At 40.1% G+C, this 12,408-nt stretch overlaps 1 protein-coding gene across 1 annotated transcript in view; it reads right to left on the bottom strand.

Moving 5' to 3' along the window:
* Nucleotides 1–7,071, bottom strand: part of LOC139944810 (uncharacterized) — a 29,745-nt gene extending 22,674 nt beyond the window's left edge. Inside the window, exon 1 of the mRNA XM_071941922.1 lies at nt 5,631–7,071. Coding sequence (XP_071798023.1) covers nt 5,631–6,496 — 866 coding nt within the window. The 5' untranslated portion in view covers nt 6,497–7,071. The remainder of the gene's footprint in view (nt 1–5,630) is intronic.
* Between the last annotated feature and the right edge of the window lie 5,337 nt (nt 7,072–12,408).

The following is a 12,408-nucleotide window of genomic DNA, read 5'->3' as shown; positions in this document are numbered from 1 at the left end:
TAACGAAGAAAAACCGATATTTGAACTTGACCTCAGGTCAGGTTACTTGTAAAAAATTAAGAATTTGTGCCCATCTCCGATCACGAAACTTACGCAGACGCTTGTTTTGGGCACGCGGGGTGGAAAGCCTTTTCATTGGTCGCTTAGGCGTCGGCTTCCTCTTTAAAATGCGTCACACGCTTATCTAACGCCCTTGCGACCATCGTGCGTCCGCGTATAAACCAGCTTTCAGTAGTTTCAAATTCGGGCGTAGATTTACACGTACAAAAGGGGTTTCAAAACATTTAAGATCAAACAAACATCCTTGTCCCAGAGTTTTACTTTTGTCTATACATAGACTTTAACTGATAATTGTGTATTTGTTTAAAAAGCTAAAACTAATTTAAACAAGCTCTAATGGGTATTTTTGTTGTTCAGATTCGGCATTAAGAATTAAAGCAAAGATTTGATTCATACAAAAATTAAGTTCTTCAGTTGTCGTGTTTTCTCGCTCCGGTGCGCGCAAGACTTGCACAGTCTATTGGTCTATAGGATCTTCCCCTGTGATAGGAACATGTGTGTAGTGTTGATAATATTGCACCATAAAATTACCGGAGAAGAGATATTATTATAATCTGTACACCTAAACTATCTGGACTCATAGACTTCCCCAGTCCCTCCGTGGCTTCTTACAAGCCAGTTGATTTTACACTCTCTATATTATACAGACGTGACTAAAACCGACAGCAGGCCCGATACTTCATCCAGACAACGAAGGCGGTTGTCTCTGTGGCCCCTGGTCATTGCCTTGGTGCCCTTGAAATGCCCAAGGAGAAATTTGCAATTTCTTTAAAGGCTGCCCTTTACCAAGGAAAAAATGCCTTGGTGCAGTTGCCCTTTCTAAAATAAGCATACAGGCCCTGTGAGTCCATAGGAGCTAGTCTTGATATTGCAACACAAATAACTGGAGAAGAGAATGTGTAAAACACAATTTATCCAGCTACATAGACTTGCCCAGTCCCTCCCAAAGAGCCAGAAGATTTGCGCTCTCTAGTTGACTACCAAAAAACAAAATCAGCAGGCCTGATGATACTCCACGGAGGCAACAAAGGTTATTGCCTCCATGTCCCCTGGGACATTGCCTTGGTGCCCTTGAAAAGCTTTGAGAAGAAATGTACCATTTCCTCATCTACATGTGTGCCTTTTATTTACCGCGGAAAAATGCCTTGGTGCCCTTGCCCTACCATCCCCATCCTACAAATATGTTTTGGTACAATTTGATAGAATTCTCCAAAAACTCTCCAACGAGTCTGTTTTAATTTCTTGTATGAGCTACACATTCGGACAATAGTGTGAATATTAAAAATAGTGTGGATATTGACGATGACCCTTATTAGAAAGTGTCTGCAGTCTCAAGTGCCATGCTAAAGGTCGTCTCCTAAAGGGTCTGGGTACTTTTTAAAACACAATGTCCACAGGTGTACATTAGGCTTAAACAGTTTGAAGACAATGAAAGTAGAAAGCTTCCTTCCCTTAAAATATTACTTGCTGAGGTGCTATAGTTTTTGAGAAATTAGTAAAACAATGTCATGAAAAATAATTTACATTCTCGTTGAGGGTTGGGGGTTTGGGGGTGGGGGGGGGGGACGGAATCGTGAGGGATTCAAAAGCGTCCTTGTGAAGCGTAGCTGCAAATCTTGAAACGTAAGCCTAGCTTGACTCGGGATTGAAAGCGTAATTTTTGATTTTAGCGTAACAAACCTAAATGATGTTTATGGATTGTATGGATATGGAGTAGCTGCGTAGCTTGGAACATAACCATACCTTTTGGAACGTAAGCATATCTTGGAACGTAAGCATAGTTGGGTATCTTGGAACGTAAACGTAGCTGCGTATGGATCGTAAGCATAGCTGAGAAGCTGTGTAGCTTAGAACGTAATCTTATCTTTTGGAACGTAAGCATATCTTGGAACGTAAGCGTAGCTGGGTATCTTGGAACGTAAACATAGATGCGTATGGAACGTAAGCGTAACTTGACTCAGGATTGAAAGCGTACCTTTTGTATATATAGCGTAACTTGAGAAGGAACGTAAGCAAAACTTGGAATGTAAGCGTAGCTTGGAACGTCATACTTTGGAAGGTATAAGCGTAGCTGGATATCTTGGAACATAAACGTAGCTGCATATGGAACATAAGCGGAGCTTGACTCGAGCTTGAAAAAAGTACCTTTTTATATTATAGCTTGAAGGAACATTATAACTTGAAGGAACGTAAGCGTAGCTGAGTAGCTGCGTAGCTTGGAACGTAACCAAATAATACCTCAACAATCTCAAAAATAACACTTCATTCACAGAATTAAAAAAAAAAATATTTATCATATTTTTTTCAACCTTTTAATACAAAACTATTTTTCACCTGTTCTTTTTTCGATCGGGGGCTCCGGTTTTTTTAATCCTTTTTTTCTTCTTCATAAAACATTTTTTAAGCTACTCACATAATAACACTGTCAATTTAACAAAATGCGGTATTCCTACGTTTTGACATCATCAATCTTTTTGTATTGTTTCCTGAAAACTCCTAGCAAAAAGAAATTAGGAGCCATGAAACAAAACAGAGTATAATATTGGAACGTTGCGATCATAAGAAATAACGGATTTGACACGAGGTGTAACGACTGACAAACCCACGATGACAAACATGTACTCTGATGTCTGGCTCCCAACCCCTCTCAAGCTCACGGCGAGACCCACAAGCTGGGAGTTCATAGCGCCCGGGATTACACCTCCAGCCCCCCACGAGACACAGCATGTGCGTTACGTGATATGCCCCGAGGCTTACGTTCCGATTGCTCCACGCTGTGGGGCCATATAACAAGCTTCCGTTACACGAACTCTTTGAATGCGAATCTTACGTTAGATTTTTCACCATTATTTACATTTTGTAGCGATAATTTGAATACATGATCTTTTTCGTCAATTACTCGTTAATAATTTTGTAAAAAAAAGATTTAAATTTGGTTTGGTAAGTTACTTTTAGACGGCTGGAAGTAAAACTAGCCCGGAAGGTCACGTGATTTTTTGTACCACTTTTTGGTTAGAACAATCACAAGTAGTGCTGGGCGAATAGTGAATTTTTGTTATTCGGATACCGCTGGCCAACTATCCGAAATTAACCGGATATTCGAATAGTTTTTTTTGCCGCTAGAGGGCGCTATTTAAAAAAAAAAAAATTAAAAATTTTTTTTTTTGCCGCTAGAGGGCGCTGTTCGTTTGTGAATGAGATCTTATGGGCGGATTGATATTAGTTTTAGACAGTGTCACTCGGTTCATTCATAAAAATGACCGGATCTAATTTAAAGATGGCGATTTGCTTTTTCTTTTGATCGTGATTGACTCTACGTGAAGGAAAACTTTTGTAATCTTTGAACAAATTACGTCAGAAATGTCATTGTTTTAACTCTTCACGGAGGTGAGCATAGTTAAATACTTAATATATGCTGTTTTATGCTGTCTTAATAGAAGTTTCATAAGGATTCAGACAAAATATTCATATCAGTTGTCGCCCGACGTCCGCGGATATTCGGATATTAAAGAATATCCGGTTACTCGGTTGTAATTACAGAATTATCCGGTTTGTAAATAGGTATTCGCGCCCTATGCGGATATCCGGTTAAGAAAAAAAAGGCATTCGCGGTTACGGATAGGAAAACCTATTCGCCATTAACCGGATATTCGAATAATTCGCCCAGGCCTAATCACAAGACCTTCGTTTTTGTTTTAAAATGCTCAAAAACGGCCAAATTTGACACATGTTTGATAATTTTTTAAAGGACTGTTCTTCTTCATTCCTGGAAACCCGTTGAATACATTTCTTAGTCTATTTTGTAGCCCAAATAGCCCAATTCGGCCGGTGTGTCCCTTTAATGTCCAAAACAGTGAGAACTTTCTTGAAAGGGAATAAATAAGCAAAATTATAATTATTAGGCCTACATGTACAGTACATACATGTAGGGCCTAGTTCATGTATACTCTTTTCAGAAAATTTGGTTGTTCATGTTGGAAAACAATTTAAATAAAAAATACAAATTGATGCAAAATTTGGTCGACACCTCAAACCAATTTCATAAAGCTGCTTTCATGAATGGTGTTTAGCAAATGTTACGCTTAGCAAAAATTAACAAGGGACCAATCACAAACAATATCGTTGCATAGTTTTTTGGCTGGTTCTGTTAAGCAAGATTTGCCAAGCACAATTTTCTGCTCAAAGCCCTGAATTTGATTACCATTCCAACAGTAATTAGGATGGGCCACCCAAACCTAAATGGGTACACACTGTAGCCCTAACAGTAACACAACTTGACGCGATTGCCTCCATGCCCTGTGTTCATTGCCTCGGTGCCCTTGAAATGCTCCAATAAAAATTTACAATCTCCACATACCTTTCACTAACGAGAAAATGCCTTGGTGACCTTGCCCTTCCAAAAACGAAGCATACAGGTCTGAAGTCAGGATAAGGTAATTACCCTGCCGTGTTCATTCCTAATTTGGAATTGCTCGAGAGACTGCATGCTACCAATAAGATTAATGTTTCAACTCAAGATTGAATCGGAAGGAGTAAAGCCCGGTTCATACTTGCTACGAATGCAAAGCAAATTTTTGTGATGCAATAATCGGACTCCCAAACAGTTTGGGACTCCGAAACGGTCCTACTAAAAGCCGACAACAAGCCGACAACGCCGACAACAAGTCCAGAGCGCCGCCAACACGCCGCCAACACGTTTTAAATACCTCAAAAATGGCAAATAAACCATATACATTTTTGAACTATATGTGTTCTGTAATATAAACATAAAGTTAATGTAAAAACTTCACAAAAAGTGTGAATTTTTAACCAGAAAAAAACTTCACTTGCACGGAAAGCGGTCGGACGCCATCTTGGCTTAAAAACCGTGTTTGGACCAGACCATTATGATACGGGTAGATTTAGCACTTGTCAACAACAGAGGGCGGGCTTTATGTGAAGACCTTCACTGCAGTGTGCACAGTGCATGACGCCCGCCCTCTATTGCTAAGTCTGACTCACCCGCATCATAATGGACTGGTCCAAACACGATTTTAAGCCAAGATGGCGTCCGACCGTTCTCCGTGAACGTTAAGTTTTTTTTCTGGTTAAAAATTCACACTTTTCGTGAAGTTTTTCCATTAAATTTATGTTTATATTACAAAACACACATAGTTCTAAAATGTATATGGTTTATTTGCCATTTTTGAGGTTTTTAAAACTTGTTGGCGGCGTGTTGGCGGCGCTATAGACTTGTTGTCGGCGTTGTCGGCTTGTTGTCGGCTTTTAGTAGGACCCCTCCGAAACAGTGCCGCCGATTATCACCAAAAAAGCGATGCAAGTGTGAGCAAGAAAACTTGTTCTGCACGAAGAATTCGCAGGAAGTATGAACCGGGCTTCAGGGTGAGATTTAGAGGCTTTACAAAACAGGCCTGAAATTACATGGTGCCCTTCAAAAGTTTCTCATTGACTTTCCAATGATGGAAGTGCCCTTTGCAAAAAGAAAACGGCCTTGCCCTTTCGAAGATGAAATTCCAGGCCTGCATAAATAATAAACTTCAGTTTAGTACTTAGTTACTCCATATACTCACCTATCATCGCTTTCCGACTGGTTGTCAGTATCAACATTTAACGAGTCTTTGAGAGATGGCAGATCACTGGACTCTTTCCTGAGATGATCTTTACTAAATGTACCTTTGCTACCGGTCCTGTCCCTTGTCAACGATGCAAAGGAATCTCGCTTCATTCTTTTTCCATCCTTTGCCTTTTCACTGGACGGTGGCACTGGTTGCTGAGCGGCGGAGCTTAAATCCCCAAGCGGGTTATCCGTGGAGGGGTTCTCCCCGGGTACAAAGTGCACAGAACTTGCGGCGCTTGAGCTGCCGGAAACATTGTCTTTCATTTGTTCAGCTTTTGGTGCTGAGCATTCCCCAGCAGGCTGAGGTTCAGTCAAAAAATCTTTACATGTCCATCGTCCCCGTTTGATGGGTTCTATTCGGGCGACTTTCACCAGTTTAAACCTCGAGGGGCCATTCCCGTTTGCCTCCGAGTTAGGGTTTGTTGCAGCATAATTTGGGTTCAGGCACACCCCAACGGTGATCGCCGGGTCGTCTGCGTCAGAATGTTCAACGTCCGTTTGTAAACTCATTTTGGACATGTTTGACAGATCGGCCGATGACAAGTCGTCTGCTCGACTTTCATCGAGCTCGTCCATGCTATCGTTCTCATCGTTAACGTTCTCCGTCACGCTGGTGATTTGGAAGAAACTTTTCTTCTTGTTGGCGTTTGCCAGAATCTTACTCCCCGATTCATGAATTTGGGCGTTTAGAAATTGCAGCTCCAATTCCTCCTCTGCAGGATCACATTTATTGGGTGCAGAAGGGGGGACCAGTGAATTTGAAGTCTCCTCCTTCATCTCTTGATGTGTGCTGGAGGATTTTCCTTCAGTATTTGCCATGATCCTTACTCTCTCAACCCCACAAAATACGTGAATTTCACGTACGCACGTATCAAACACGCACGTTTGGTTCAGCACACACAGGCAGGCAGGCACTGACTTGGTATTGTAAACTTTCACGCCACCCTACCCGATTTCCCAACAAGGGAAATTCACCATCTACTCACCCTACGGCTGAATTTCCAGAATGGCAGGACGCCATGATATTCTGTCTTTACTTCAAGGCCGAGTATCCTTTCAGTAGAGCTTCAGATGGTTCAAAACTCAGAAAAGATTGCAACGACTTTCTTCAACACACAATCTAATCCAGACGCACAGCAGACACACAAAAACGCATAGAAAAATAATAAAATGGCGAATCATGTGTCTCGCCGGTACCCCGAGTCCATTGGTCGCTACGTTTTTATTACGGACACCAGGGAATTTATGTGACACACAAAATCGCATTGTATGGTCCCTTCCTAGTTGCCGACATAAACTTGTAACAGTCACCTTACTTCTAAATGTATTACACTTAACCCCAAAATATCATTATTTTGTCTGTAAACTGACACTTTTTACATACAATTGTTTCAAAGGATCACAACGTGTAAAAGTACACCAAAAAGCATTATTTTTCATGATATATAATGTTAAATAAAAGTCAACTTATAAAATTATTTAAAGGTGAACACTGGAAGGACTTAATAAGTCGCGTGGGATAAATGCGGATGTGTAATGTCCCAATGACATCCAGAAAGCGTGTAACAAAAAAATAAATGAGGGGCGGTGGAGGTAGTCCTTATCGCCAAAAGTATAGCTTTTCATTCCTCTGATGGGAGGGGTTCTTGACAACTCGAAAGTAATTCAAACATTAAAATCTCAAAGATAATTATGTGTTCTTTAAAAAAAATTGATGCGTTTTACAAACACAGGACCAAAGGTTATAGCAATTAATCAGATCTGACAAGTTGCCCGCAGGTGCAAAAAAGCAGGGGGCTCTTGTTAATATCATTCCCGTTTAATTAGGCGGATTGGGGGCGTGGAGGCGGGGGTTAAATAGTCAAAGAGAGAGGGCAAACGAAAGTTGTTGTTTTCCGTGGGGCATGAGCTTGGCAATTTAAGCCCATTTGGTACTCCGCAAACCCAAATCAGGCACTCAAGGCATTGTGTAGTAAAATTATTTCAACTGGGCCTCTCTTATCCCTTCACCCGTACTCCACCCACCTCCCCATCATCACTGTTCAAGGTCAGCATGGTAATTGGTATGCATACCTTTCTGGAGGCCTTAAAGGAACACGTTGCCTTGGATCGGTCGAGTTGGTCTTTGAAAAGCGTGTGTAACCGGTTTTTATAAAATGGATATGATTAGAAAGATGTTGTAAAAGCAGAATACAATGATCCACACAAACATGCCTCGAAATTGTACGGTTTTCCTTTTACCTCGTCGACTAACACGTCGGCCATTTATGGGGGTCAAAATTTTGACTCCCTTAAATGGCCGACCGTGTTAGTTCGCACAGTAGAAGGAAAACCACGCAATTTCGAGGCAAACTTGTGTGGATCATTGTATTCTACTTTTAAAACATCTTTCCAACCATATGCATTTTATTAAAAAAACGGTTACAAATGCTTTTTATAGACCAACTCGTCCGATCCAAGGCAACGTGTTCCTTTAAAAGCAAACACTAACCATAGAGCTTATAGCTCCTACACTAACCGTGGTGCTACTTGCAAAACAAAAACTGGAGAAGGGCGCTGTTTAGGCATTATTTTTTTCTGAACAATTTTGCTGGAATTTAATGTATTCTCACCGTGGTAAGAATTTTTATGTGCTATAATAGCAAAATTGCTAAGCGCTAAATATTTCAGGTAGAATGTGTTTGGAGATCGACGGCAGGCTGCGCGATTTCTAATGTCATTCACAAAGAGCATGCACAAGGACAGCGTTCCTTTTAGTGCATCGGTTGCAGCGCTATGAAAATGGAAGTTGCACACCAAGCACAAAATCAGCCGATAAGCAGCTCATACAGGTGGACCATGGAGGTAGAAAGTGGACCAGGGTCCCTGTGAAAAACCTAGTCGGAGACCAGTCCTCTCACTTGGTGTGTCCATAATATGTAATAGCAAGGGTAGGCCTATCTCAACATTATTATACACAAAATAAAAAAATATACAGTTTTAGATTCCGGTGTTATGCAGTTTATACATGTTTACCTTTTTACGAGCAAGGTCTGGGAGGGCACATCTTTTTTGACGAGTTTTTATGACTTTGCATTTCCCTGGACGGCCTCTGCTTGTTTGTATAACTTTTGTACTGTATAGTCCGAAGATTTAAATAGAATAAATAAATAAATAAATAAATCAACCTGTGGAAATTTAAACTCAATTGAAGTTGCGAGAAATGAAAGAAAAACACCATTGTCATAGTAAGTGCTTTCAGAAGTTGATTTCGAGGTCTCGGCATCAAAATGGAATTATTTTATTCATGGAAAATTACTTCTTTCTCAAAAACGGCGTTACTTCAGAGTGAGCCGTTTTCTCACAATGGTTTATACTATCAACGGCTCTCCATTACTCGTATACCAAGTAAGGTTTTATGCTAACAATTATTTTGAGTAATAATATTTACCAAGTGTACTCCTTTGGTTTTTGAAACCATTGAGTGTTTTAATTATTTAGGATAGGAACAATAAAACTATGGGTGCGTTCGTTTAGCTTCCCTGGGTCGACCCCGGTGTGTGGCGTTTTTTTTTTTCCAGGACGAACGTGTGCAGGTAATTACCCACGTTCGTCCTGGACAAAAAACCCGCCACACACCGGGGTCGACCCAGGGAAGCTAAACGAACGCACCGCACACGTTCGTCCTGGAAAAAAAAAACGCCACACACCGGGGTCGACGCAGGGAAGCTAAACGAACGCACCCTATAGCTATGACCTGTGAACTCTATTTTCATTTCAAAAGGTGGTCGCATTTTTTTCTTTAGATTATCGCCTAAAATCCAGTGAGTGGCTACCACGGGAGAGAATCCGTACTCCTACTTGGAACACACAATCTGAGAAGCGTATCAGGGCCCAATTTTATAGAGCTGCTTAAGCACAAAATTTTGTTTAAGCAAAAAATTCTTTGCTTAGTAAAATCAGATTACCGGTCAAGACTCCACTCAATTGTTATGCTAAGTAAACAACAGCTAAATACTAGTCATAAGCAATGTATATGGCATGAAATTTTGGCCAGTAACATGTGTAAAATAAGCGGGCTATTTTCGTGCTTAAGCAAATTTTTTGCTTAAGCAGCTCTATGAAATTGACCCCTGGTGTCCTTCCGTTACCGACCTTATTAATATTCATATTTTATAAACTAAAAGTTTTTCAGCCAAAAAGAGGAGGCCATTTTGAAGGCAGTCATTAATAAAAGAAACTGTGACATTTGCTTGATGAAACTAATTAAACTGTTAAAGATATCCACCATTTAAATGTTGTTAAATGAGTCAAAACGTCCTTCCGTTATCGTGGAATTGCCCATCTGACAGTAAATTTTTCTCAGATTCAAATGTTGGGAATAATAACTTAACTTTTTCCATAACCACGTACATTTGAAGTGAAATGGTTTGCAAAATGCATACGGTACCGAAAGTTGTTTTAACTTCAAAGAAAGTTTGCATTGCCAGTTTGCCATCAGTTCAGTTGTCGAAACGTTTTCCAATAACATTATACTGGCAGGCTGAACCTAACAGGAACATGTTACACTACGCTTCTGGTGTTTCTATATTTTTTCCTTCCGAAATTATTGTTCAATTCTTGTGCATTTTGAGAAATTCAACCATCAATTTTGTGGAGAGAAGTAAACTAATAAATGGTTGGTCCTCATAACAATAATAATACATGTAGATGTATCATCTCACATTTAGTTTCGGTGCCGGTGTCAAAATGGAATTGTGTCCGCCATGCAATTCTGTCCGCTCCGGACACTTTTCATACGCAATCCGGGGCTATGCAAAAACCGTCCGGCGGACATCATGACTGTACATGTGCGGGCGTATTTTTTTAATAGCTCTATGGCGAGTAAGCGGATATTGGCAGCATGAATATTCACGTAGATTGCAGCGAATATAACCCAGCAACGGCTGAACATTTCCAATGCATTCATGACATGCACTTGGCATGTACAAAACATGGCGAAACTGTTCCGTCGACCAAGGGCGATTAATTTACTGCAAGGACGGTTTTGCACGGGGCGGACACAACTGCATATGCAAATGTGGTCGGGCGGACACAATTGCATTATGCAGCAGCGTTCGAGCGGACACGGTTGCATATGCAAAACCGCCCGGTGGACATTATTGCATATGCAATAATGTCCTCCGGATAGTATTGCATAGAGGACATAATTGCATGCGACACCCGGTGACGGTAACGTTAAATCTTTTTTTTCTGTATCGCATGCACACATCCAGGCTATGCGACTTATATTCAATTCAATTCAATTCAATTGAATTCATTTTCCATTCACTTTCAAATGCAAAGATGACGCACGCACCCACATCCTGCCCGAGCAAAACCCTTCTCAAAGTGTAAACAGAAAATGATAAGAAAAATTTAACACAACAAAGAATATTATAATCAGTTCAAATAATATTTAATTGCACCAGTGGTAAATCAACTTTTGTTTTCTTCTTTGCATGCATGCACGAAGCCACAGGGCAGCCACATTAATTGTTGTTTGCGGGTTATTTGTATAAATATTAATATACCAGCCACCACTCACCTCCACCGACGGAGCAAAGTACGGTAACCATGATAACTGGCTTCATAGCACGTCGGGCCCCATTGGGTGTTTTCCCCGTAGACAACTTCAGCTGAAGTTTCCGCGCCATTTCGATTTTCGCTGTTCGTGATTGGCGAATAGCTCCATTGAACAACACCGTAGTTTTGCATGACAAATAAGATTTTTTTTTAAAGGATGGTTTATTTTTCAGGCCGGTAGTGAATAAATTCAGCTCAAAAACTCAGATATGTTTATGACTCGTTTTTTTTTCAATAGGTATGTCAGGGGTGTGCGGGTACAAGGGTCGGTCATGTTATTGTGCATTAGTTTTTGGTAAACTTATCAAAAGGTGAAAGGTGTTTAGTTAACGAGTTGCTCTTGATCTAAAGTCCAAACTACGGTTATCTTCTGAAACAAAACCAACACTGGATAACAAAATGAAAAAGGGGGGGGGGAATCATTCATTTAAAAGAGAGCATTTCATATTATTTAAAAGAAAAACAAATCTAAATTTAAAGTCCAAACTACTGTAATCTTCTGAAACAAAACCATGACTGGATAACAAAATGAAAAGAGGGGAATCACTCATTTAAAAAGAGAGTATTTCATATAATAACAAAATATATATATAAATAACTTCGTTTGATGTTGGCAATAATATCCATTTTATGGCAATGCCTTTTAATATCAGGCACACTATCCTGTTAGAATTTTGAAAACAATATAAATCAACACAGGATGTGGTCTAGTACAAAAATAAAACAGATAGTTAAAGGTGTATACTCTCTTAGCATTTGGGCAGCTCTGCTGAAATTAATATAGTATTAACTTGTTTTGCGGTTTCAATGACTCTATTAGGATAAGTGGGGGAAAATTTCCAAGATCTCTATCAGCCCCTGACGCTAATAATTACAAGTCCCTCCTTGAAAATACAAAATTTGAGTAGGAGCATGCATGCATGAGGGTCTGCACGTTTATAGCTCAATGGCGGCGGTTTGTGCAGTAAAGACAAGACAAGACAAGACAAGACATGTAAGTCATCAAAATTGAATACAATTTGTTGGCAACTTGAGGAAATTGCTGATCTCTCCATGATGGAAAACAACACTTCCGTCAAAGGCAAAAAAAAATAAAAAAAATAAAAAATCTCTAGGACTCTGTGGAA

This window comes from Asterias amurensis, chromosome 12 (genome assembly GCF_032118995.1).
Source record: "Asterias amurensis chromosome 12, ASM3211899v1".
In the NCBI taxonomy this organism is placed as follows: Eukaryota; Metazoa; Echinodermata; class Asteroidea; order Forcipulatida; family Asteriidae; genus Asterias; species Asterias amurensis.
This window is presented reverse-complemented; position numbering and strand designations above follow the sequence as displayed.